This window comes from Ctenopharyngodon idella, chromosome 9 (assembly GCF_019924925.1).
Source record: "Ctenopharyngodon idella isolate HZGC_01 chromosome 9, HZGC01, whole genome shotgun sequence".
In the NCBI taxonomy this organism is placed as follows: domain Eukaryota; kingdom Metazoa; phylum Chordata; class Actinopteri; order Cypriniformes; family Xenocyprididae; genus Ctenopharyngodon; species Ctenopharyngodon idella.
Genome location: NC_067228.1, coordinates 10,151,935 through 10,178,628, shown reverse-complemented (window position 1 = coordinate 10,178,628; position 26,694 = coordinate 10,151,935). Strand labels below are relative to the sequence as shown.

General features: G+C 38.9%; 3 protein-coding genes across 5 annotated transcripts; 2 read left to right on the top strand and 1 right to left on the bottom strand.

The window, feature by feature from the left end:
- Window positions 1-285: 285 nt before the first annotated feature.
- LOC127518365 (sterol 26-hydroxylase, mitochondrial-like) lies at window positions 286-3,846 on the top strand. 2 transcript variants are annotated; one of them, XM_051904947.1, is made up of 9 exons: window positions 286-552; window positions 860-1,050; window positions 1,250-1,449; window positions 2,084-2,281; window positions 2,381-2,544; window positions 2,641-2,807; window positions 2,943-3,024; window positions 3,110-3,310; window positions 3,406-3,846. In XM_051904947.1, the coding sequence occupies exons 1-9, from the start codon at window positions 316-318 to the stop codon at window positions 3,535-3,537; spliced, it is 1,572 nt and encodes a 523-aa protein (XP_051760907.1). In that variant the 5' UTR covers window positions 286-315; the 3' UTR covers window positions 3,538-3,846. The 2 variants fall into 2 exon arrangements, with proteins under 2 accessions (XP_051760907.1, XP_051760906.1); XM_051904946.1 differs by lacking the exon at window positions 3,406-3,846 and having other exon boundaries at window positions 292-552; window positions 2,984-3,024; window positions 3,110-3,216.
- A 3,314-nt stretch (window positions 3,847-7,160) lies between these two features.
- LOC127518425 (sterol 26-hydroxylase, mitochondrial-like) lies at window positions 7,161-11,836 on the bottom strand. Its single transcript, XM_051905076.1, has 9 exons — window positions 11,562-11,836; window positions 11,225-11,415; window positions 10,826-11,025; window positions 8,698-8,895; window positions 8,435-8,598; window positions 8,172-8,338; window positions 7,955-8,036; window positions 7,669-7,869; window positions 7,161-7,574 (listed from the first exon to the last, which is right to left on the bottom strand). Exons 1-9 carry the CDS (start codon window positions 11,796-11,798, stop codon window positions 7,443-7,445), a joined length of 1,572 nt encoding a protein of 523 aa, XP_051761036.1. The 5' UTR covers window positions 11,799-11,836; the 3' UTR covers window positions 7,161-7,442.
- Window positions 11,837-12,537: 701 nt separating this feature from the next.
- mcm3ap (minichromosome maintenance complex component 3 associated protein) lies at window positions 12,538-26,600 on the top strand. 2 transcript variants are annotated; one of them, XM_051905072.1, is made up of 31 exons: window positions 12,547-13,046; window positions 13,338-14,811; window positions 15,250-15,485; window positions 15,595-15,676; window positions 16,100-16,247; window positions 16,340-16,539; window positions 16,665-16,804; window positions 16,964-17,161; window positions 17,350-17,618; window positions 18,540-18,702; window positions 18,813-18,973; window positions 19,126-19,349; window positions 19,430-19,707; window positions 19,800-19,900; window positions 20,088-20,219; window positions 20,315-20,419; window positions 20,605-20,757; window positions 20,868-21,065; window positions 21,167-21,235; window positions 21,334-21,468; window positions 21,552-21,705; window positions 22,414-22,669; window positions 22,750-22,847; window positions 23,536-23,926; window positions 24,458-24,721; window positions 24,816-24,945; window positions 25,054-25,227; window positions 25,320-25,467; window positions 25,566-25,708; window positions 25,844-25,991; window positions 26,079-26,600. In XM_051905072.1, the coding sequence occupies exons 2-31, from the start codon at window positions 13,428-13,430 to the stop codon at window positions 26,250-26,252; spliced, it is 6,456 nt and encodes a 2,151-aa protein (XP_051761032.1). In that variant the 5' UTR covers window positions 12,547-13,046; window positions 13,338-13,427; the 3' UTR covers window positions 26,253-26,600. The 2 variants fall into 2 exon arrangements, with proteins under 2 accessions (XP_051761033.1, XP_051761032.1); XM_051905073.1 differs by lacking the exons at window positions 25,320-25,467; window positions 25,566-25,708 and having other exon boundaries at window positions 12,538-13,046.
- The last annotated feature ends 94 nt before the right edge of the window (window positions 26,601-26,694 follow it).

Below are 26,694 nucleotides of genomic sequence, written 5' to 3'. Positions count from 1 at the left end.
TTTACAAATGCAATCTTAATTTCAGATGTTTTTTATGCATCCAGATAAAACTCAAAATTAGTCAAGACGATTTTTTTTTTTAAATGACATGAGGGTGAGTAAATAATGACATTTTTGAGTGTAAATTTCCATTTTGTATGAAGTATTATTATGTGCACGAGAATGGTGTTTCACCTTTAAAAAAAAAAAAAAAAATGCAATATTACATTCCAAAAGATAGTGAAGGGTTAACTAGAGAAGCTTTTGCCCCACCTCCCTCCCCCTCCCATGTGAAACAGGATCGTTGTTTCCCTCACTCTTCTCCCTGCTACCGTAATGGCTGTTCGTTTTGCATGGAGCTCTGCAGAAAGGATTGGATTTGGTTTTCTGAGGACCACGACAGTGACCACGGACATCAGGAGAGGGGCAGTGGGTAATGCTGCTGCTTCTGTCACTGTCCAGGACAGCCACGGGAAGCTCAAGACTGTGGCTGACCTCCCAGAGATCAGAATATTTAGGATACTGTACAAAATGATCTTTAAAGGGTACATGAATCGCATGCATGAGCTGCAGGTACAAAGAAATACCACAGCTGTAGTTTATTTATCATGTGACTGTAACTGTAGAACTGTTAAAATTATTTATGCCTCCCTTTATGTACTCAGACTGTCACTGTTTTGCCTTTAAGACACTGAATAGAAAGGAAACAGCTATCTTGTATAATTGAACACTTGAATAATTGAATAATTCAGTATACTTGTTTATTTGTTGCTCTGAACCAATTTGGAGATTCATTGCAATTTATTTGAAAATCAACCAGATTTTTTTTTTCACTAGCCCGTTATGTTTGTTCTTCACCTCTTGTTTTTCATCTCTCCAGTTACATGAAAATCAGCTTTATGGCCCCATGTACAAAGTGAACGTTGGAAAATTACAATCCATTACAATAAACAGTGTGGACTTGTTGGAGGAACTCCTTAGAAAAGACGAGAAGTTTCCTTGCAGAGGAGACATGACTCTGTGGACAGAGTATCGTGACATGAGAGGCATCGGCTACGGCCCTTTCACAGAGTAAAAACATTTGGAACAATGGTTCTGTATCCGTAACATTTGTTTGTTTTGCAACCTGTACATTATGTAAGACTAGACGCGTGGAGATTTTATAAGGCCAAAGTGCATTTGGCTAATGTAGCTGTGTGGTGTTATGTAAACTTATCAGGTTATGTTGTTTTTTGTTGCCCTTCTGAAAAGAGAATATGTTCTTCAACAGAGAAGGAGAGAAATGGTACAATCTGCGAAGAGTGCTGAACAAACGCATGCTGCATCCAAAGGAGTCTATTCAGTATGGGGATGTGGTCAATGCGGTGGTCGCAGACTTCATCAAACGGGTTTACTATCTGCGGGAAATGAGCCCCACTGGTGATCTTGTCCCTGACTTGACCAATGAGCTTTACCGCTTCTCCCTTGAAGGTATTTCCTCTCCATACACACTTGAAATGAGATAAAATTAATTGGTAACCCTTAATGCATTAGTTAACATGAACTAACTATGAGCAATATATTTTTACAGCATTTTTAACCTTTGTTAATGTAAAAATACATTTGTTCATTGTTCATGTTAGGTCACAGTGCATTAAATAATATTAAAAGATAAAACTTAAGATTGTAATAATATAATAGTAAATGTAGAAATTCACATTAACTAAGATTAATAAATGCTGTAAACGTATTGTTCATTGTTAGTTCATGTTAAAGGGTTAGTTCACCCAAAATTGAAATTTCTGTCATGAATTACTCACCCTCATGTCGTTCCAAACCCGTAAGACCTTCATTCATCTTCAGAACACAAATTAGATATTTTTAATGAAATACGTGAGCTTTCTGACCTCCCTATAGACAGCAGTGTCATAACCAATTTCAAGGCCCAGAAATGTAGTAAAGACATTATGATTACAGTGGTTCAACCTTAATGTTATGAAGCGACGAGAATACTTTTTGTGCGCAAAAACAAAACAAAAATAACGACTTTATTCAAGAATTTCTTCTCTTCCCTGTCATGCCCACAATAATTGTGAATTTTCTGCCTGATCCTTTTCTCATACAGGAATCTCATCCATTCTGTTTGAGACACGCATTGGCTGTCTGGAGAAGGAGATTCCTGCTGAGACACAAGATTTCATTAATTCTATTGCACAAATGTTCACCTACAGCATCCCTGTGGTGATGCTGCCCAAATGGACTCGCAAATTCTTACCATTTTGGAAGTGGCAAATCAATGGCTGGGAGGGCATATTCAAATTCTGTAAGCTTATTAGTTCACACATCTTTTTCAGATAGACTACAAGAGATACAGACATGTTGTGCGGTGTGATGATGTATTGTACTTACGGATTATGTACAGCCAGAAAGATGATTGACATGAAGATGGAGGCCATTCAGAGGCGTGTGGATGCAAATCAGGAGGTTGCTGGGGAATATCTCACCTATCTGCTTTCCAATGTTAAGATGAGCAGTAAAGACGTTTATGGAAGCATTTCTGAGCTGCTGTTGGCTGGAGTGGACACAGTAAGAAAAACTGACTCTAGCTTTGACCATTTAAACAAAATATATAAGTGTTTTATAATGATAGATCATAAGGCTTTGTTTCTCTTCATGTTCTAGACCTCCAACACCATAATGTGGGCATTGTATCTCCTCTCAAGAGATCCAGAAGCTCAAGAGGCTCTATATCAGGATATAACCAGAGTCTTAAAGGGCGACAGAGTCCCAACAGCACAGGAAGTGAACAGCATGCCTTACCTCAAAGCTGTCATCAAGGAAACACTAAGGTGGAGGATTATGTTGTGTAACATTGTATATCTTTGAGAAGCCAAACTAAAAGTTGACAGTCGCCAACCAAACAGCAAATTCTGCATGTATATTTGCATATTATAATGTCTTTTCACATGTAATTTCCTGTGCAGGATGTATCCTGTGGTACCCATAAATTCTCGTCTTATTGCAGAAAATGATGTTGTCATTGGTGGACACTTTTTCCCTAAAAAGGTAAATTGTCCTCATGTTGTTAGGAAGAAAAGAAGAGTTGCCAGTTTAGAAATTGGCATCACTAAATCAGCTGTTTTTTTAACAGACAACATTCAGTATGTGCCACTATGTAATCAGCCGTGATGAGAAAGTCTTCCCAGAGGCATGGAAGTTTAAACCTGAACGCTGGCTCCGAGATGGCAGAACAAGACCCAACCCTTTTGGGTCAATCCCTTTTGGATTTGGAGTCAGAGGCTGCGTTGGCCGTCGCATTGCTGAATTAGAGATGCATCTGGCTTTGGCAAGGGTAAGAGAAACAGACAGATTTATTTTTGATTTTGTGCCAGACAGTTGTATTACATTTATAAATTGTGCTTTTTAAAATGCATCTTTTCATTCCAGCTAATCAAGTTGTTTGAAATCAGACCGGACCCAACTGTAGGTGAGGTTCAGTCAATCTATCGCTCAGTGCTTGCGCCAGACAGACAGGTTAACCTCCACTTTGTGGAGAGACTGAAGACACATGAAGCATAGCTAAAGAAGACAACTGTTTCAGTAAGACATAAGCTGCATGTGTACATACGAAAATTATCAGCTGAAGTGAATCATGTGAATATGTCAACTTCTTTATTTCCATTTGAATGTGATTCTGTTGTGCTTTGGAATATGCAATATAAAGGACCCTGTATTACACTGTGAAAAATACTTTTTTCCCCACCTAATTGTATAGCTCTTGCCATTAAATTATTTTTGTGCATTGTATTTCATTATGCTGATAGATATATTAATGTATTTTATGAAGTTCAATTAAGAAATCAATTAAAGTTTTTAATGAATCCAAAATATGTGTTTTATTATTGTTCAATATTAGTGGAAGGGGATTTATGAATATTTATAATACATCACTGTAATAGTTATATATTGGAACGCAGTGGGGGAAATGAAAATAACAGCAACTGATAGAAATTAATCAAATGAAATAATGCAACAAATGAAATGACTAATATATCACATTTGACAAATACATGTGTATACTAATATATATATATATATATATATATATATATATATATATATATATATACATACATACATACATATATATACACTATATTGCCAAAAGTTTTGGGACGCCTGCCTTTATGTGCACATGAACTTTATTGACATCTCATTCTTAATCCGTAGGGTTTAATATGGAGTTGGCCCACCCTTTGCAGCTATAACAGCCTCAACTCTTCTGGGAAGGCTTTCCACAAGGTTTAGGAGTGTGTTTATGGGAATTTTTGACCATTCTTTTAGAAGCGCATTTGTGAGGTCAGGCAGTGATGTTGGTGAGAAGGCGTGGCTCACAGTCTCCGCTCTAATTCATCCCAAAGGTGTTCTATCGGGTTGAGGTCAGGATTCTGTGCAGGCCAGTCAAGTTCCTCCACACCAAACTCACTCATCCATGTCTTTATGGACCTTGCTTTGTGCACTGTTCCAAGTCATGTTGGAACAGGAAGGGGCCATCCCCAAACTGTTCCCACAAAGTTGGGAGCATGAAATTGTCCAAAATGTCTTGGTATGCTGAAGCATTAAGAGTTCCTTTCACTGGAACTAAGGGGCCAAGCCCAACCCCTGAAAAACAACCCCACACCATAATCCCCCCTCCACCAAACTTTACACTTGGCACAATGCAGTCAGGCAAGTACCATTCTCCTGGCAACCACGAAACCCAGACTCATCCATCGGATTGCCAGACAGAGAAGTGTGATTTGTCACTCCAGAGAACACGTCTCCACTAGACCAGTGATGGCGTGCTTTCACCACTGCATCCGATGCTTTGCATTGCACTTAGTGATGTAAGGCTTGGATGCAGCTGCTTGGCCATGGAAACCCATTCCATGAAGCTCTCTACGCACTGTTCTTGAGCTAATCTGAAGACCACACGAAGTTTGGAGGTCTGTAGCTATTGACTCTGCAGAAAGTTGGCAACATCTGCGCACTGTGCTCCTCAGCATGCGCTGACCCCGCTCTGTGATTTTACGTGGCCTACCACTTCGTGGCTGAGTTGCTGTTGTTCCCAATTGCTTCCACTTTATGATACCTCTAACAGTTGACCGTGGAATATTTAGTAGTGAGGAAATTTCAGGAATGGATTTATTGCACAGGTGGCAACCTATCACGGTACCACGCTTGAATTCACTGAGCTCCTGAGAGCGACCCATTCTTTCACAAATGTTTGTAGAAGCAGTCTGCATGCCTAGGTGCTTGATTTTATACACCTGTGGCCATGGAAGTGATTGGAACAAATGAATTCAATGATTTGGAGGGGTGTCCCAATACTTTTGACAATATAGTGTATATATATATATATATATATATATATATATTTGTCAAATGTGATATAAGTCATTTCATTTGTTGCATAATTTCATTTGTTTAATTTTCTATCAGTTGCTGTTATTTTCATTTCCCCCCACTGTGTTCTAATATACAGTATCTCACAGAAGTGAGTACACCCCTCACATTTTTGTAAATATTTTATTATATCTTTTCATGTGACAACACTGAAGAAATGACACTTTGCTACAATATAAAATAGCGAGTGTACAGCTTGTATAACAGTGTAAATTTGCTGCCCCTCAAAATAACACAACACACAGCCATTAATGTCTAAACCGCTGGCCACAAAAGTGAATACACCCCTAAGTGAAAATGTCCAAATTGGGCCCAATTAGCCATTTTCTCTCCCCGGTGTCATGTGACTAGTTAGTGTTACAATGTCTCAGGTGTGAATGGGGAGCAGGTGTGTTACATTTGGTGTTAATCGCTCTCACTCTCTCATACTGGTCACTGGAAGTTCAACATGGCACCTCATGGCAAAGAACTCTCTGAGGATCAGAAAAAAAGAATTGTTGCTCTACATAAAGATGGCGTAGGCTATAAGAAGATTGCCAAGACCCTGAAACTGAGCTGCAGCACGGTGGCCAAGACCATACAGCGGTTTAACAGGACAGGTCCACTCAGAACAGGCCTCGCCATGGTCGACCAAAGAAGTTGAGTGCACGTGCTCAGTGTCATCTCCAGAGGTTGTGTTTGGGAAATAGACGTATGAGTGCTGCCAGCATTGCTGCAGAGGTTGAAGGGGTGGGGGGTCAGTCTGTCAGTGCTCAGACCATACACCGCACACTGCATCAAATTGGTCTGCATAGCTGTCATCCCAAAAGGAAGCCTCTTCTAAAGATGATGCACAAGAAAGCCTGCAAACAGTTTGCTGAAGACAAGCAGACTAAGGACATGGATTACTGGAACCATGTCCTGTGGTCTGATGAGACCAAGATAAACTTATTTGGTTCAGATGGTGTCAAGCGTGTGTGGCGGCAACCAGGTGAGGAGTACAAAGACAAGTGTGTCTTGCCTACAGTCAAGCATGGTGGTGGGAGTGTCATGGTCTGGGGCTGCATGAGTGCTACCGGCACTAGGGAGCAACAGTTTATTGAGGGAACCATGAATGCCAACATGTACTGTGACTTACTGAAGCAGAGCATGATCCCCTCCCTTCGGAGACTGGGCCGCAGGGCAGTATTCCAACATGATAACGACTCCAAACACACCTCCAAGACGACCACTGCCTTGCTAAAGAAGCTGAGGGTACCTAAACCCTATTGAGCATCTGTGGGGCATCCTCAAAGGGAAGGTGGAGGAGCGCAAGGTCTCTAACATCCACCAGCTCTGTGATGTCGTCATGGAGGAGTGGAAGAGGACTCCAGTGGCAACCTGTGAAGCTCTGGTGAACTCCATGCCCAAGGGGGTTAAGGCAGTGCTGGAAAATAATGGTGGCCACACAAAATATTGACACTTTGGGCCCAATTTGGACATTTTCACTTAGGGGTGTACTCACTTTTGTGGCCAGCGGTTTAGACATTAGTGGCTGTGTGTTGAGTTATTTTGAGGGGACAGCAAATTTACACTGTTATACAAGCTGTACACTCACTACTTTACATTGTAGCAAAGTGTCATTTCTTCAGTGTTGTCACATGAAAAGATATAATAAAATGTTTACAAAAATGTGAGGGGTGTACTCACGTCTGTGAGATACTGTATATCTATTGCAGTGATATATTAAATTCATAAATCCCCTTTCACTAATACTGAACAATAATAAAACACAGATATTTTGGATTCATCAAAAATTTGAATTGACTTTTTTATTGAAGTTCATAAAATACATTATGTACACTGCACAAGAACAATTTAATAGCAAAAGAGCTATACAAAATTAGGTGGGGAAAAAAGTATTTTTCACAGTGTAATACAGGGTGCTTTATATTGCATATTCCAAAGCACAACAGAATCATATTCAAATGGAGATAAAGAATCACATGATTTACTTCAGCTGATAATTTTCGTATGTACACATGCAGCTTATGTCTTGCTGAAACAGTTGTCTTCTTTAGCTATGCTTCATGTGTCTTCGGTCTCTCCACAAAGTGGAGGTTAACCTGTCTGTCTGGCCCAAGCACTGAGCGATAGATTGACTGAACCTCACCTACAGTTGGGTCCGGTCTGATTTCAAACAACTTGATTAGCTGGAATGAAAAGATGCAATCAAAAAGCACAATTTATAAATGTAATACAACTGTCTGGCACAAAATCAAAAATAAATCTGTCTGTTTCTCTTACCCTTGCCAAAGCCAGATGCATCTCTAATTCAGCAATGCGACGGCCAACGCAGCCTCTGACTCCAAATCCAAAAGGGATTGACCCAAAAGGGTTGGGTCTTGTTCTGCCATCTCGGAGCCAGCGGTCAGGTTTGAACTTCCATGCCTCTGGGAAGACTTTCTCATCACGGCTGATTACATAGTGGCACAGAGTGAACGTTGTCTGTTAAAAAAACAGCTGATTTAGTGATGCCAATTTCTAAACTGGCAACTCTTCTTTTCTTCCTAACAACATGAGGACAATTTACCTTTTTAGGGAAAAAGTGTCCACCAATGACAACATCATTTTCTGCAATAAGACGAGAATTCATAGGCACCACAGGATACATCCTGTACAGGAAATTACATGTGAAAAGAGATTATAATATGCAAATATACATGCAGAATTTGCTGTTTGGTTGGCGACTGTCAACTTTTAGTTTGGCTTCTCAAAGATATACAATGTTACACAACATAATCCTCCACCTTAGTGTTTCCTTGATGACAGCTTTGAGGTAAGGCATGCTGTTCACTTCCTGTGCTGTTGGGACTCTGTCGCCCTTTAAGACTCTGGTTATATCCTGATATAGAGCCTCTTGAGCTTCTGGATCTCTTGAGAGGAGATACAATGCCCACATTATGGTGCTGGAGGTCTAGAACATGAAGAGAAACAAAGCCTTATGATCTATCATTATAAAACACTTATATATTTTGTTTAAATGGTCAAAGCTAGAGTCAGTTTTTCTTACTGTGTCCACTCCAGCCAACAGCAGCTCAGAAATGCTTCCATAAACGTCTTTACTGCTCATCTTAACATTGGAAAGCAGATAGGTGAGATATTCCCCAGCAACCTCCTGATTTGCATCCACACGCCTCTGAATGGCCTCCATCTTCATGTCAATCATCTTTCTGGCTGTACATAATCCGTAAGTACAATACATCATCACACCGCACAACATGTCTGTATCTCTTGTAGTCTATCTGAAAAAGATGTGTGAACTAATAAGCTTACAGAATTTGAATATGCCCTCCCAGCCATTAATGTACCACTGCCAAAATGGCAAGAATTTGCGAGTCCATTTGGGCAGCACCACCACAGGCATGCTGTAGTTCAACATTTGTGCAATAGAATTAATGAAATCTTGTGTCTCTGCAGGAATCTCTTTCTCCAGGCAGCCAATGCGTGTCTCAAACAGAATGGATGAGATTCCTGTATGAGAAAAGGATCAGGCAGAAAATTCACAATTATTGTGGGCAAATAGAAAACGTGTCATGCTATTGGTTGGCAAGCATGATAAATTGGCATGCACATTAATTGTAATGATAATATAAAGACAATAATTTGTTTTATAAAATGGATGACTTTAAAATCTACGATACAGTAAGTTTGTTGCAGCACCCAAAGCAGATCGCTGTTTCTGTTGCATGACAACATTATATCAGGGATTCTATAGCAAAAGCATGCCACTTAATGAACTTAATAATAAAAAAAAAGTTTGAATTAATTAAATTAATAAAACTGTGTCCATAATATTTTAATATGTGGGCAAATATTTTGTGAACCAGGGAGATTGTGAATATAGTCATAGGTAAAGGGGTCTGCTGCGTCTTCTAATTTACACTACCATTCAAAGGTTTGGGGTCATTAAGATTCTTTGTTTTAATGAACACTTTTATTCAGCAAAGACACATTAAATTAAAATACATGCTGTTATTTTGAACTTTCTATTGAAGAAAATTTGATATCAATCATTGATAATAACATTTTGTTCCTTGAGCACCAAATCAGCATTAGAATGATTTCTGAAGGATCATGTGACACTGAAGACTGGAGTAATGATGCTGAAAATTCAGCTTTGACATCACAGGAATAAATTACATTTTAAAATATATTAAAATGCAAAACAGTTTTCTTTTAAATTACATCTCAAATTGTCACAATATTTCACAATATTACTGTTTTCACAGTGTTTTTGATGAAGAAAAAAAATCTTACCGTACCCAAACTTTTGAATGGTAGTGTACCTTAAATTGCTTAAATTTGACAATTAAATGTTACAGGTTATTATTTAGTATATAACTATATTTGCTAAAATATATTATGTGGGGAATAATGTTTACAAATATTGTATTTTACTGCATAATTAGGTCTTGCATGATGTAGTTTCAGGTTGGTTTCTAATCACCCTTCCTAATTGTGACAAGCAAGTTGTTTCTTCTATTGTCTGATTTTATGGTAACACTTTACAATAAGGTTCCATTTGTTAATATTAGTTTACTACATTAGTTAAAGGGTTAGTTTACCCAAAAAAAAAAAAAAAAAAAATATTCTGTCATTAATTACTCACCCTCATGTCGTTCCAAACCTGCTCCAAATCTTCAGAACACAAATTGAGATATTTTTGATGAAATCCAAGAGCTTTCTGACCTCCCTATAGACAGCAACGTCATAACCAATTTCAAGGCCCAGAAAGGTAGTAAAGACATCGTTAAAATAGTCCATGTGACTACAGTGGTTCAACCTTAATGTTATAAAGTGACAAGAATACTTTTTATGCGCAAAAACAAAACAAAAATAACAACTTTATTCAACAATTACTTCTCTTCCCTGTCAGTCTCCTACACTGTTCATGTAGTGAACGCAGGGTTATACGTCAGAACACCGGCTCAGCATTGGCCGATGCTGTTCACATGAGCACCACGACGCATGTGTGAGATGCTGACCTTGAAATTAGTTATGACACTGCTGTCTATAGGGAGGTCAGAAAGCTTTTATTTCATTAAAAATATTACGGGTTTGGAATGACATGAGGGTGAGTTTCATGACAGAAATTTCAATTTTGGGTGAACTAACCCTTTAACATGAACTAACAATGAACAATACGTTTACAGCATTTATTAATCTTAGTTAATGTGAATTTCTACATTTACTATTATATTATTACAATCTTAAGTTTTATCTTTTAATATTATTTAATGCACTGTGACCTAACATGAACAATGAACAAATGTATTTTTACGTTAACAAAGGTTAGAAATGCTATAAAAATATATTGCTCATAGTTAGTTCATGTTAACTAATGCATTAAGGGTTACCAATTAATTTTATCTCATTTCAAGTGTGTATGGAGAGGAAATACCTTCAAGGGAGAAGCGGTAAAGCTCATTGGTCAAGTCAGGGACAAGATCACCAGTGGGGCTCATTTCCCGCAGATAGTAAACCCGTTTGATGAAGTCTGTGACCACCGCATTGACCACATCCCCATACTGAATAGACTCCTTTGGATGCAGCATGCGTTTGTTCAGCACTGCCCGCAGTTTGTACCATTTCTCTCCTTCTCTGTTGAAGAACATATTCTCTTTTCAGAAGGGCAACAAAAAACAACATAACCTGATAAGTTTACATAACACCACACAGCTACATTAGCCAAATGCACTTTGGCCTCATAAAATCTCCACACGTCTAGTCTTACATAATGTACAGGTTGCAAAACAAACAAATGTTACAGATGCAGAACCATTGTTCCAAATGTTTTTACTCTGTGAAAGGGCCGTAGCCGATGCCTCTCATGTCACGATACTCTGTCCACAGAGTCATGTCTCCTCTGCAAGGAAACTTCTCGTCTTTTCTAAGGAGTTCCTCCAGTAAGTCCACACTGTTTATTGAAATGGATTGTAATTTTCCAACGTTCACTTTGTACATGGGGCCATAAAGCTGATTTTCATGTATCTGGAGAGATGAAAAACAAGAGGTGAAGAACAAACATAACGGGCTAGTGAAAAAAAAAATCTGGTTGATTTTCAGATAAATTGCAAATCAGTTCTACAGTTACAGTCACATGATAAATAAACTACAGCTGTGGTATCTCTCTGTACCTGCAGCTCATGCATGCGATTCATGTACCCTTTAAGGATCGTTTTGTACAGTATCCTAATTGTTTTGATCTCTGGGAGGTCAGCCACAGTCTTGAGCTTCCCGTGGCTGTCCTGGACAGTGACAGAAGCAGCAGCATTACCCACTGCCCCTCTCCTGATGTCCGTGGTCACTGTCGTGGGCCTCAGAAAACCAAATCCAATCCTTTCTGCAGAGCTCACTGCAAAACGAACAGCCATTATGGAAGCAGGAAGAAGAGTGAGGGAAACAAGAATCCTGTATGACATGGGAGGGGGAGGGAGGTGGGGCAAAAGCTTCTCTAGTTAACCCTTCACTATCTTTTGGAATGTAATATTGCATGTTTTTTTTTTTTTTTTTTTTTTTTAAGGTGAAACACCATCTCGAGCACATAATGATACTTCACCTCTGGAGAAAATGGAAATTTACACTCAAAAATGTCATTATTTACTCACCCTCATGTCATTTTTAAAAAAATCGTCTTGACTAATTTTGAGTTTTATTTGGATGCATAAAAAACATCTAAAATTAAGATTGCATTTGTAAAGCGCAGAATAAATGCCTTCTTTAATGTATGGAATAGTTGATGACGGACCGTTGAATTATTAGAAAAATAATGCATATGTAATATGTAAAAATAATATGTATATGTACTGTATATGTATGTATATATATATAGTCAAACAACAATTTATTCAGACACCTTGAACATTTCATTCATTAATTCAGTTTATTCACTATAGTTTAAAAAAATGGTAATAAAATATGACAAGATCTCAGAGTTAAACTGTTTCAGAAAAAAATTAATCTTAATTATGTCAGATAACAAAACATGGTCAGGTCAAAGTGTGTGTGTGTGTATGTGTGTGTGTGTATATATATATATACATATATATACACACACACAAATATAAATATGTATGTATGTATGTATGTCCATGTACATGCACATATTAGAATGTTTTTTTGAAAACTTATAAACTTGATATATCCAAATATATCCAAAACTTCATATCTGGAATGAAAGAAAAGTCGTAAGTTCACATACCTTAATGGGACTATGTTTTACAAAGTTGTATTGCTGCTAAACTATGTAGTGTGGAATTTTATCTTTCAAAATAGGGGCAAGACATGCTTATTACAGCAAATTATGTTGGTTCCAAATTATGATAGCAATCCTAATAGCATTTCTGTATAATATTTGATGTGTTGTTAAAGGTAGGCCTAAAGTTGTGACGCGTTCTTCTTCTATTTCACATTTTATGCATATTTGTTGTCATATTTTTGTGGATTTCTATAAGGCAAATATTCGTTCATTTATTTAGCCCGTTCTTCTCTTCATCTAATGTTGTCGTGCTCTTGCCTGCCTGTAGAGGCCGCAATCTCCTGAACTCTCGTTGGATCGACGTGTATGTTCACGAAGAAGAGAAATAAACATCCTGTCCGAGTGCGACGAGAACAGCGCCAAAGTATTTGCAGATTTTATTCCTTTTAGATTTGAGTGTGTTTAACTTTTGTATATATAATGTAGATATGTGAAATGCATACAAGTTAAGTTGGTAATTTGAGGAGTTTGCGAAGTTAAAACGTGTTCAGCGTTCAATACTCAGAGCAACATTCGGCTTTATTTTTTCTTCGAGCTCTTAACACTGTTTAATTTGGTTTCACATTATAAAGAGATTTCTGTTATATACGTTCTAAATTTGGGTTTAGATAAACTGGTAAGTCACAGGTAACTGTTTTCTGTCTTTATTTTACAGGATTCAGAAGACGCTGGTCATGTCCGGCAGACAGTTTGCTCAGGATCACGTCAATAAATCTTAACAGTTACTGTTCCTGCTTCATCCATCATGAATCCAAACTTCTTTGGTCGACCACAAACTTCCTTTCAGGCATCGAACAACACTAATCAGCCTGGAAACCCATTTCAGCCCTTTGCCCAGCAGAATCCAGCACAGGGTGTTGGCTTTGGACCACCCTCTGCTTTTAGTCAACCAACTTTTGGCCAGTCAACACCACAGTCTTCTGTCTTCGGCCAAACGCCTACTTTTGGCCAGGGCGGTGGGTTATCTCAAGGATTGGGGCAGCCGTCATCATTCTCCTTTTTGGGAACAGCCCCAGCCTTCGGGCAGCCGACTTTGGGTCAAGGCACGCATGGATTTGGACAACCACCACCACCTTCATATTCTCAAGCTACAGGACAGCTTCAGATGTCTACTTTTGATCAGAGCTCAGCTTTCGGTCAGCCTTCTGCGTTTGGTATTTCCTCCAGCGTCTCCCAATCGTCGACCAGCTTCAGCAGTACTGTTACCAACCAGCCCAGTTTTGGTCAGCTTTCTGCCCTCTCTGGATCCACCACAACATCCAGCTCCTCAATAGGGGGTAGGACTGATAATCTCCCTGGTGGGAACCAGTTTACTTTCAAGCCACCCAATGAAGCTGTTTTCAAACCTATTTTCAGCGTCAGCCCAGAACCTCCCAACTCAAATCTGTCTTCAGCCTCTGAAACTATTGGATCATCCAAGGCCATAACTAGTACTATGGGCACTTCCTCTGGCGGTTCATTGTTTTCATGCGTAAAGCCAAGCGTTCTGGGCTTCAGTTTCTCTCAGCCAGCAGCAGCTCCTTCTGTCTCACTCTCTAATGCTAATTTTTCACAAAAGGAGACACTTGGTGGTGGCAGCAGCATTCAGTTCACCTTCTCCCAACCTGCCAACCCTTCCAGCAGCAGTACACCGGCATCACAGCCCACGACTCCCTCCACCTTCAGCTTCACAGCGCAGACCCTTCAGCCTCAATCAGATACCAAAGTACCTGCGTTTGGTGGTACTGGCATTGGATCCTTTGGATTTGGGATCCCAAAAACTGAAGCCCCACAAAGAACAGAAGATAGAGTGGGTGATGGGCAGAGCAGTGGAGGAGAAACAGCTTTTTTGAGTTTTGGCATAAAACGTAAAGAGGAGCCAGTAGATCCAAATTCAGCTAAAAGTGATAGTAGTGAGACTGGAGCAGACGGCCCAAGACAACCCGCTAAACGCCCGTTGATGAAAGTCTGTGGCCCAGCTGGAGCGCTTTTTCGCACTGCGATGTCTCACGTACTGAAATCCAAAGGCAGTCCAGTCAAGAGAGAAAATCCTTCAGAAAGACCAGATCCACCTGGTCCAGCCAGTGATGTGGCCACTACACCTCTGAGATCTCAGGATCCAACAGTTTTGAACAAAGCAGAGGAAGTTTGTAAGTTACATTTCTTTTCTTTTGATTTTTTTTTTTTTTTAGGGTCAACTAATATTAAAATTCAAAATGAGGTGCTAATTATTTTAATGTTATTGGTGGATATTAAAATTCTGTACTATTTTGTCTGACTAAATAAAAAAAAAAAAAAAAACACTGAACTTTCATTTAGACATCACATAATGTACAGTATGGAAAATGAAAATTAATTTAGAGATTACATTTAAAAATTATTAAGTGAGCGTCCGATGATTGCAAAGATAATCTAAATGCAAAAATAAAAAAGTAATGAAGAGCCTGCACAAATATCCAATATCGACTGATGCTGATACATTAAAAAGACTGATGCCTGATGCCGATATAATGATGCATCCCTAATTTTTATACTAAGCTATTTTTAAAAAAAATTCTTGCTAACATTGTGATCACATGTCTTTGTAGCGCTCAAGCCTGAACCACAGGCACACACTTCAGGTAGACGTGCTGCTCGAAAGGAGAGCACAGACAGTTTGGCTGGCCTCTCTCCTATTGATGCCACTGTTATACAGTGCAAAGGCATCCCACCCAAGCTCAACAGGAAGGAACTCGTCACACAGCATTTTGAGCACTTTGGGAAAGTGCTTAAAGTGTATTGTAGGCCTCATAAGAATCTGGCCATTGTGCATTTCCAAGATCATGTGAGTATGACTAGTTAAATACATGATATAAAATTCTCATTGCCAGTAAAGTAGTTATATTTAATGAATGTGTTTGATTTAATAAGTTGAACTCTTTCCTGCCTTCCAGGCATCTGCAGCCAAAGCCAAAAAGAAAGGAAAATTGTTCCAGAGGAATGAAATTCAGATATTTTGGCAAAGAAAGAAACAAAGTGAGTAACAGTACTAATTGGAAATTTGTTTGCTGTTTAATTAAATTAAATAAAAATTCAAATTCATCAAATGTAAGAATTACTGTGTACTAGGACTGTGAAATTAATCTAAATAAAATTAAAATTGTGGGTTGGACTTGTGGGAATGTTAAACCACAAAATGTTGTTAAAGTGCAGTGTTAATGTAATCCATAAAATTATTGTTAAAATTATATTTATTTAATCAAAATAATGAAAGCAAGATGAAAATGTTTTTTAGTCTTAGTTAAAACATTGTTGAAGAAAATATGATATAAAGAAATGACACTGCAAGATGCATTAACAATGTACCAACTATGTTTTGCCTAATATTTGCCTGCATTAAACAGAATGCTGTGAACTTTCTCTTTTTGTACTGTTATGCTCATAAAGTGTCATTTACAGGTCCAGGTGAAAAAGCTGCTAGACCTTCAGAGGTCAAAGATGTGACAGAGGACTCGGAGTCTGGGGCTGACTTATTGCAGTCCTCCCCTAGTCGCATGCCTCTTCCCAGAGCAGTGCCCATCAGCACCACTAGCTCTCTTATTAAAGGGTAATTTAAGACATGTAATATCAAACAATCCCTTTGCTTGATGGTTATTTGGCCTGATTATTTATTGCTGCATGTTGTTTTTTCTTTTAAAGCTCTCCGATCAAAAAATCATCTGTTGCTAAAACACTCCAGTTTGATATTGAGGCACCACAGTCAGTCTCAGAGGAGCGGAGTGTAGAACGGCCTATTAATAACCTGCCCTCAGTACTCCAGCCTCTCATTGGTCAGGTGGCTGAAACAGCAGAGGAAAGATACCGCCTCCTAGAGCAGAGAGATAAGATTTTACGGCAAGGTAGTGTCTCTAATACAATATTGTACTGAACTTATTATAATATTGTATGTAATAATATAATTTATTTTTTTATATTGTTTTAGAATATAAATTATAGGATAATAATTGTCTTTTTGTCTCTGAAGTTCGGCCTAAAAGAACAGACCTGGATATGTCTAAAGTGTTTGTGGGAACATGCCCTGATATGTGCCCAGAGAAAGAACGGTATATGAGAGAAACCCGCAACCAGCTGAGCATCTTTGAGGTTATTCCAGATACAGAGAAGGTTTGTGACAATACAGTCAAATAATGATCTGAAATCCACATATTTATTGCCGTTCTTCACTAAGGTTCAATATTTTGTGTATTTTTATAGAACACTATACCTTGCTTTGTATGCCTTTGCCGTTGGTTACCTTTGAGTTATTTGACTGAATTTGCTTAGGTGGATCATTTTGCTGCCATCAAAGAATATAGCAGGTCTTCGGCCGATCAAGAAGAACCTCTCCCTCATGAGCTTAGACCACTTCCTGTCCTAAGCATGACTATGGACTACTTGGTGACTCAGATTATGGACCACGGGGAGGGCAATTACCGTGACTGGTATGACTTTGTCTGGAACAGAACCAGAGGCATTCGGAAGGTGGGCATAACTTTGATTGTTGGATTTAATGTCTTATTTCTACTGATTATTTCTATTTCTACTGATTTTATTTAAAAATATTAGAACTGATTGATTTAAAATATTCATTGTGTCAATGTGAATATTATGTTGCCATTGTGCGTTTTTAACAACTTTTTTTTGTAATTATGTTTGAACCTCTCTTGTAGGACATTACCCAGCAGCATCTATGTGATCCAGTAACAGTATCGCTCATTGAGAAATGTACCCGTTTCCACATTCACTGCGCCCATCACCTCTGCCAGGAACCCATGATGTCTTTTGATGCCAAGATCAACAATGAGAATATGACAAAATGCCTGCAGAGTCTGAAGGAGATGTATCAAGACTTAGCCACCAAGGAGGTGTACTGCCCCAATGAGGCAGAGTTCCGCCAATACAATGTGTTGCTTAAGCTCAATGATGGAGATATTCTTCGGTAAACCATGCTTTTCTTTGTTTTTGTTTTTTTGTTTGTTTGTTTGTTTTGGCAGTAATACTAATCATAAAACTTTTGAATTTGGAGTCAGCCATTCTTAGGCAGTCATCCCGTAGCTCAAACAGTAGAGCATGGTGCTAACAATGCCAAGGTCATGGGTTTGAATTATGAAGTGATAAAATGTATTCCTTAAAGGATAAGTTCACATCAGAATTCAAATTTCCTGATAATTTACTCACCCCCATGTCATCTAAGATGTTTGTCTTTCTTTCTTCAGTCAGAAAGAAATGAAGGACAAACATTTCTCCATGTAGTGGACTTCAACGGCTACCTATCGTATCTAGTAAAAAGATCGGTCATTTTCTAAAAAAAATAAAAATTATATACATTTTTACCACAAATGCTCATCTTGCACTAGCTCTGCAATGCGCAATCATGTTGATAGGTCACGCGTGACGTATTGAGAAACCTTAATTTCTTTTTTGTCTGAAGAAAGAAAGACAAACATCTTGGATGACATGGGGGTGAGTAAATTATCCGGAAATTTGAATTCTGAAGTAAACTAATCCTTTAAATGTAATTAAAGTCACTTTGGATAAGCGTCTGTTAAATACTTAAGTATAAATGCATTAGGACTCAAATACATTGAGTTTTTCACCATCATTAAAGTTTGAATGAACGAAGAACTAATTTGAGAGAGATTTTTAGGTGGAAAACCTTAAAGTCTTGCCATATTTTTTTTATGATAAGAGAGGAAATTAATTTGACTTTTAGGATAGTCAGCACATTAAAGAGGGAAATAATCTGGCTACCAATGACGGCACAAAATGGGTCTGATATAGATATTTGCTGAAGAGTAGAAATCAGCAATTTCTTGCATTGATGGTGTAAATAATACAAATTTATTTGTTGTCAATCCAGTGAGGTGCAGCAGTTTCGTAAAGTGGTACGGGAGTCTCCAGAGGTGGATTTTGCTGTGCAGGCCTTTGCAGCACTCAACAGCAATAACTTTGTCCGGTTCTTTAAACTTGTGAGTGCAGCTTCCTATTTGAGCAGCTGCATACTTCACAGATACTTCAATCAGGTAAATGCATCTTACTCAGAGGGTAGTTCTGTAGCCAGTATTTATGAAGTACTTTGGCATTCATTACACCTTTTGAGTTTCTTAACACTTTTTTGTCTCTGTTTGGTTAGGTGAGAAGTAAGGCACTGAAAATCCTCAATGTGGCCTTCACTGTTGGGTCCCAGAGATCCACCATTTTCCCAATCGAGGACTTTGTCAGAATGCTTATGTTCCGCAATACCACAGAAGCCGCAGACTTTATTCAACAGCATGGCCTTAATATCAATGATGGGTATGTCCTACTTATTTTCTCTGTTGTCTTAATTTTATCAAAAAATCTTGTACTATGTTAGATCCTTTCTCAATGCAATAGTGTCCAATGTTATTTCGGAGATGCAGAATTCTTGAAAATGAATGCCATATTTTGTCTATCATTTTGTCCAGCATGGTAGAACTTAGTCGGACAGCATATCAGGAACCTGATTTCTCATTGCCACAGAGCAAGTCTGTGGCTATTGAGAGGAAGAGAACTGTTCTGATTGGAGAGGTGGTGAACGGTGGACTGCTGCCCAACCCACCCCAGCACAGTCCCGTTTGCAGCTTTGACTCCAACAATAAGTACACTGGAGACGGTCTCTCTTCAGAGGCTCCGCCAGCTGCCCTGAAAGGTGTGATTGCACTTTAGTTCTTACTTCATTAGTGAAAATTAGAATGTGCTTGTACTTACAAGATATTTTGTTCTTGGCAGCTCATCCACAGAGGCAGGAGTTGAAGCATGTGGTGGAGCCTGACTCCAGGCCTCAGGTGAAAACAAGGCTTCAGGCTGAACCACGGCTGTTCATGGACATCCCTGGCATGACAGAGCCTGTAAAATCTGATGATACGGAGGAAACCGGAGAGAAGTCCCAAACAGTAGAACCCACTCTGCCTGTGGTGACACAGCCAGTTTTCCAATCAATATTAGCCCCACAGCCAGTCCGACCTCCATCTCCTCCACCCAAACCAGAACCAGCCTACACAGATCAGGTGAGACACTTTTTAATCTTAACCACAAAGTGCAGCAGTCCTACATTGTGCTACATACATAAGCTCAATGATGTTCCTATGATCTCTGGCAGGATATCATGTCAGAGGTGGATGCGGTGCTTAATGAGGTAGTGGAGGCCGAGGTCTCTGATGTAACCCGTGCAGCTGCTGAATATGTGTCCGCAGCCCTCAGGTAGGAACTCTTTCCTTTCTTGACATACAGGTTTAAAATTCTTGAGAGTGAAAATGAAGCAAACTATTTTTTTTAGCCAGAAGATTTCACTTCCATTTAGCCAAAAGCCTCTTTTTGTCACAAAACAAAGCAATTTTTTGAATATAGTATTTGTGTCTTAATGTATCTGCTCACATGTGTCCTGCAGTGCAAGTGACAGTGAGCTGGAAACAGTTGTGAGTGAAGTCTTACAGCAGCTGCTGAGGGAACTGTCCACATCAGAGATCAGAGCTGAGAAGGAGAGAATTGCAGAAGAGAAACGCAAGAAGGAAGAAGCCAGGTGTGTGAAAGACCCTGTACATTCATGTTTTAATACAATGCATGTGTTTTTGTGTTTACGTTTCCAACTTTTCTTTCATTTTTGTTTGATTTTAGGCAGAAGGAAGCCTTTCTTGAGCAGTTCAGTGGTGAGCTGTGTGCTAAGATCAGTGATGATGTGCTAAGAGAGAGCATTAGAGCGACTGTTGAGGCTGAGATAAGGTATGTCATCCTACATAACCATCTCACACAGGTTTTCCTTACTTTGCTATTGCTTTCTTAAGATGAATTCCTTTTTGTATTCTTCATTTGTCAGTCACTTTGGATAAAAGCATCTGCTAAATTAATAAATGTAAAATGTATATTATATCATGCTATTAACTGGTGATACGGTTCTTCTCTTCCAGGCTTGCTTTAGATGAGAAAGCAGCTTGTATTGCTCGCTGCTCTGCGGAGGAATGCGAAAGCATAGTAGAGGAGACAATGGCTGAGGAGGTGGCCGCGATGGCACAAGAGATCCTGGACGATGAGTTGAGGCGCATCCACAAGTTCATCAAGAGGTTTGAGGAGCTAATTATTTCTCTTTATGTGTATAAAGGAGGTCTTGGAGGTGTGTATTATCCCAATTCTTTAGAAACCTTTAAAGAACAGATGTGTGCATTTGCTCTAGGTGGCGTGACGTGGTAGCCGTGCGTCGTCAGCTAAAGAGACAGATGCGTGGTTTCCCTGCAGCCCCTGGCTGTGTAGATCCACAATTCAAACTGAAGGCCCTTGTCCCCAGTGCTCCTTCCAGCCCCTGTCTGGACCTCCTGGCTCACGGAATGGTCAACCTGGGCAACTCTGGGAACATGGCATTTTCCTGCACAAGGTCTGTTATTGGAGATTTGAATTTGGTTATTTTATTGGGCTTTGATTTGTTTGTTGTTTTAAATTCATCTTAATGATTGTTCCTGGTTCTGACTTTAATAGATTGCTGAAAATGAGACAAGAAGCAGTTCATCGAATGAAAGTATCCTACTACTACAATCTCTTACTGAGGTAAGTACAATGGGGATACAGTTTGGCATAGATATACAGGATGCAGATCATTTTTATCACTGTGATTGTCTGTATGCTTAATTGTCCTTCTTTGGCAGTGAGCGTGTATGGATGCCTCTTGACCTCCCCACACTTGTGGCAGAAAGCATCCCTAATGCACCTGACAGAATCTTCTGGAAAGCCACACTTCTGTTGCCAAACGGCTGCGATAGTGACATAAGCTTTGCCAGCAGGTAAAGAACGAAATGATGGGAAAAATTCTTAAAACATATGAAATTATAACTGATATCTTTTGTTTATGTATGTTTACATGCAGGATTCTGACAGACTGGCTTGAGGTTAAATTGGGTGGAGGAAATCAATCTGAAGAGAGTGAGAAAGAACCACAAGGGCAACTGAAAACGTTGTGCATCAGTCACAGCCTGACAAATATTAAGGGACAGACTCATGAAGTTCACATTTCTATAAAGGTGAGCTTCAGAAGAAATAATTTTACCATTACAGAAAATAAGCTCTGTGACTAACAAAAGTTTATGGTTTTTACACATATTGGTCATCAAGATAATCTTCACAAATGAACACGGCTTTTATGAATTTTGAAGCCTAAATACAATCAACAGAAGTAAAAAGCTAATAGTAGGCTATAAACAAACTACACTGACTTCAATATCACCATCACTAAGCTTCTGACAACTCTTTTAGTCTTTATTAAAAAAAAAAAAAAAAAAAAAAAAAAACTTTCCCTCAAAGTTTGGGTTAGAATAGTTTGCAAGACCGTGATTATAAACACAAAAGGCTGTAAAAGCGAACTAGTGAATAGATGAGTTCGGCGTGATGACGTTTAATGTACCTGAATACCTCTGTAGTCAAAACTAGCCACGTGTTAACAGTTGCTTTTTTCAAGTCAAGTAAAAGCTTTAAAAATTGCAATGGGTATTACTGATGTATTTTATTTTTTTACAGTAAAACATTATTTCGAGTTTGTGTTAACCATAGACCTTATTTCAGGCATTTAACCAAAAACCTATTTAAAAAACCCCATTGACTTCAGGACGATGGAACCAGAAGGCCTACAAAAATGTAATTCCTCCAACACTCTATGAAGCTCGGTAGATTCGTATCCAGGTATCCAAATGTCTCTGCATTTACACATGATTAACCCCTGTGTCTGTGTGCAGGCATGTCATGGCCCCCTGAGTGCGGATGACGAGTGCTTGCTGGAGGAACAGAAGGAGCTCCATGGTACCAACGCACTGCTGATGCTGCTTCCCCCTCTTAACAGTTCTGGACAGGGCGAAGAGGATGAGGATGTGACCCTGCTCTCTGCCCTTCTCCAGCTGAGGCAGGTGCAACAGGCTAGCTGCTGGCACTCTCCTCTACCACTGGTTGTGGTGGTTACTGGCAACCAAGACAGTGATCAGGGTTTGGAAGAAGGCAAGTGTTAAAAGACATAGTATAATAGACATGAGTGTTAAAGACTGCAATCTGATTATTTTATTGTCTCTCTTTCACAGCACTCATGTTGAATATGTTAGTGAAAGATGGTCTCATCTCTGAATACATCTTCGTCCATATCCCAGCAACCCTCACTGACCTGCAAGGCTCAGAGCAGGTTGGTCTGCAAAAAAAAAATTTCTTAATAAATATAGTTAAGAAATTATAATCATACTGGTATCATAAGCATCTCACTGAGGTTTTTAAGGGGTTGTTATGTCCAGGTCACATTTCTCCTTGAAATTGGAAATATATAATTTTATTATTTTTTGAGTAAAGAAAATTAAGCCATTTATTAGGATGATTTATATGACAATATTAATGATGAATCTAATATTTTATTTATAATGTGACCTCATATTGTAGTAATATATCTTAAAATCATTAGTATACAGTATGGCTGCATGATCAATCATATTTAAAAACAATTTCTATATAATTCAATTAAAAATAATTGTCATGAAATTGGCCTGGTTATTTGTCCTGAAAAAATTTGACATTTAACATCTATTATATTGCTGGTAAGAAGCCTCCACTATCCTTCCCTTTTCTCTTAAAAGTATACATTTTCTGCCCAGTGTTTTTACTTGCTCTTCTCAATCTGGCAACTATGCACACGCACTCTCTCTGTGCTGGACAGACAATCGTATGTTGGAGTTTAGCGATGTCCATTATGTAATTCTGCTAGAATGAAAGCGACATTCAGCCAGCGTGTATTCCTTTCACGAACTTTCCTCACTTAGGCATTTTTTAACTAAATATGGATGATGTACTTAGACATTCTCTTTATAACTGTTCCTCTTCAGATGAGTCTTGTTGTGAGGTGGCTTGCCGCCCGCTCTCCCACTGGCCCAGCCCTCTGCTCTCAGACCCTGCTGCAGGTTGTTGAGTTAGGCCTGTGCCGTGAGTTCCACTCCAGACTACAACGAGACAAGCAGGACAGGAAGCATGCAGGTCTTCCGTCTCAGCATCCGGAGCCTATCGTGGAACTCTGTAACAGTGTGCTGAGTTTCTTGGCTGGTGTGGTTTCGTCAGAGCACCTGTCCAGTCTCTGCTGGCCACCTCCTGAATTCTCTCTCCCCAAGAACAGCGAGCTGATTCCTCATCAGGCCTGGAACTCTCCAGAACACCTGGACTGGTTGAAGAGATCCATCCTCAGTCGGCAACTTCCTGAGTGGGATCTGCTTCCTGTTAATGGTATGGGAGAATACTTCGAAAAACAGGAAGCCCGCACACCAAACTAATTAAAAGTTCCGGATCTAATTTTTTTGGATCTTCAAGTTTACTTAGCCCAAACTGGTAGTGTCACGGTTTGAACAAAAATATTAAGCTACAAAAACTTTTCAGCATTGATAATAACAAGAAATTTTTCTTTGTGACACTGAAGACTGGAATAATGGCTGCTGAAAATACAGCTTTGCTATTACAGGAATACATTTTAAAATATATTAAAATTAAAAAAAAAGAAAAAAAAAAGTTGTAATATTATTTCACAGTTTTACTGTTTTGACTTTTTTTTTTTTTTTTTTTTTAACAAATAAATGCCGCCTTGGTGAGCATAAGAGACTTTTTTCAAAAACGTAATTATTCCAAACTTTTGACCAGTAGTGTACAGTATGTTGGCAGCAGGCATGCATGGAGAATTTGTGTATTTGACCCTGAATTGTGTAAATAAACGCTATGGATTTCTATGGTGGCATTAAAACAATCTCTTCCCTTACTCCTCAGCTTCCTGGCCACATTTGTGTGCCTCTATAATCCAGTACGTATCCCAGATCCCCACCTCACCCTTAAGCCAACCCATTCTAATGTCCCGCCTGGAGAACCTGCTAAGAAGAGTGAACTACCAATATTTTCATGTGAGCGGTGCAGATGTGGATGACTATGAGAAGACTGGACCATCCTTTCACGAAATTCCCTGGGACGATATCATATGCCTGTGTGTTGAGCATCGTATGAAGGACTGGAGTTTAGAGCCTCTTGTGGCAAAAGGTGGGAATAATAGATTAGTAACTGAATGACAATTATGAACTTAAGGCGTTTTCCATTGTGATTAAAATGTATATTTTAACTGTTCTAATCACAGATGCACTCACAGATGATGGTGAGATTTTTGTATATTTTAACAAAGACAGCCTGAAGAGATTCCGGCCCCCTGACAGTTGGATAGAGGCTGTGAAACAGACCTACCAGGATAAACAGCAGGCCTCAGAAGTGTAACTATAACTCTTTTACATATTTATTAGTATTCACAGTATAATCTTATATAGTATAACAGCCTTACAATAAAAGATTCAAACACATGTTTGAACATTTTCTTATAGGTCCAAAATAAGGCCCACCACTGCAGCCAGACATTTCCCCAAGCAGAAGCTGTTTCAGAGTCACATAGACATAGACGAATGGCCTTCTGTTTATGATACTGCACAGATTCCCATAGCGCAACGCTTTGAACAGATTCTCTCTTCCATACGCAATATGAATGCTGAGGGCCAGAGGTCAGCTTTAACAAATTTAATATTACAGTTTACTCTTGGCTTTTTTAAGCTTGTGCCTGCTGCAGTAACTGTTCCTTAACATGTTTCTGTAGAATTGGAGAGCAGATACAGCGTCGAATTGAAGCGGATCCTTTGCGCCCTGCATCTTTTCCTCTTGCCCTGACCTCCACCGACCTTTCAATGCCTCTGTTCATGACCCCCTCCCGAAAGTGTTCTGCTGCTGGCGCTGTCCATATACAGGTAGAATTATACCAGAGCCTTTGTCACAACTGGAGTTAATATTTTAAAAAGTTGTGATTTACTATAATTGCATTGAATCTCTTTTTCTGCTTTTTAAGGAAAAGAAAACCGTTGAGAAAATAAAATCTCCTAGCAAAATGAACAGACTCTGCTTTGCTCCAGACAGCACACAGACTCCCATAATGGAGCGACTTCAACACACTCTCTCAATCGTTCAAGAAATGAATGCTGAGGGCCAGAGGTTAGGTTTATTATTTTTTCCCCCTGCAATAAACTGAATTTTTCATAAAATTTAGAAGATGCCCCTATTATGCTTTTATGGCATTATGGGATTTTGTGTATTTTATTCATTTTGTTCTTTGACTTGTTTATCTAGAATTGGAGAGCAGATTCAGCGTCGGATTGATGCGGATCCTTTGTCCTCTGCCTCTTTTCCTCTCTTCCTCCCTTCCACCCTTCTCTCTTCACCTCCTCTAGTTATGAACGCCTCTTGTAAGCACCCTGCTGCTACCATCCACATGCAGGTACAGTATATGCTAGTATAACTAGTGCTAATTTGAAATTAAAAAGTAGCTTTCATTATAATGCATTTGTTTGTTTGTTTTTTGAAGGAAGTGGAAATGGTTGATTCTGTTGAGAAGTCTGAATCTCCTAGTGGAAAAAGCAGACCGTTATCTTTATTCCAGCGCTTGCAGGGCTTGAAAAGAGAGTTGTCAAGTCAGCAAGAGGAGGAACGTGTGTGTGGCCTCAAGTTGAAGTGTCTTTTAGACATTGTAGAGAACTGATGTTTCAATATAACAGCAACTGCTCAATGCCACATCCAGTCTTGTGATTTGAATGAAAATGTATTTTGTTTGGTTATTAGTCTTTGCAGATTTATTTTTGCTGTTTTTATTTTATATATTTGATTAAATACATTTGCTTAAACCATTTGCCGTATCCATTAAGCTTAATTAGATCTTGGTGTGTTTTCATGTACTTAATCATTAATTTTAGAATTTGTACTTTTGTCTTTAGTCATACTTTCCCAGTTTCTGAATAAGAGAGTTCAATGTGTTTTGTTCATAACAATAATTCTGTTGTATTTAAATGTATATTTTTGGACAACCATAAAGATGTTGTTATAAAACTTATGGCCAGTTTGTTGAAATTATTTTTCAAATATACTGAGAAACATTGTATAACTTATAGAAAATGTTTGTTTATTTACCTGGTAAGTTACGAATT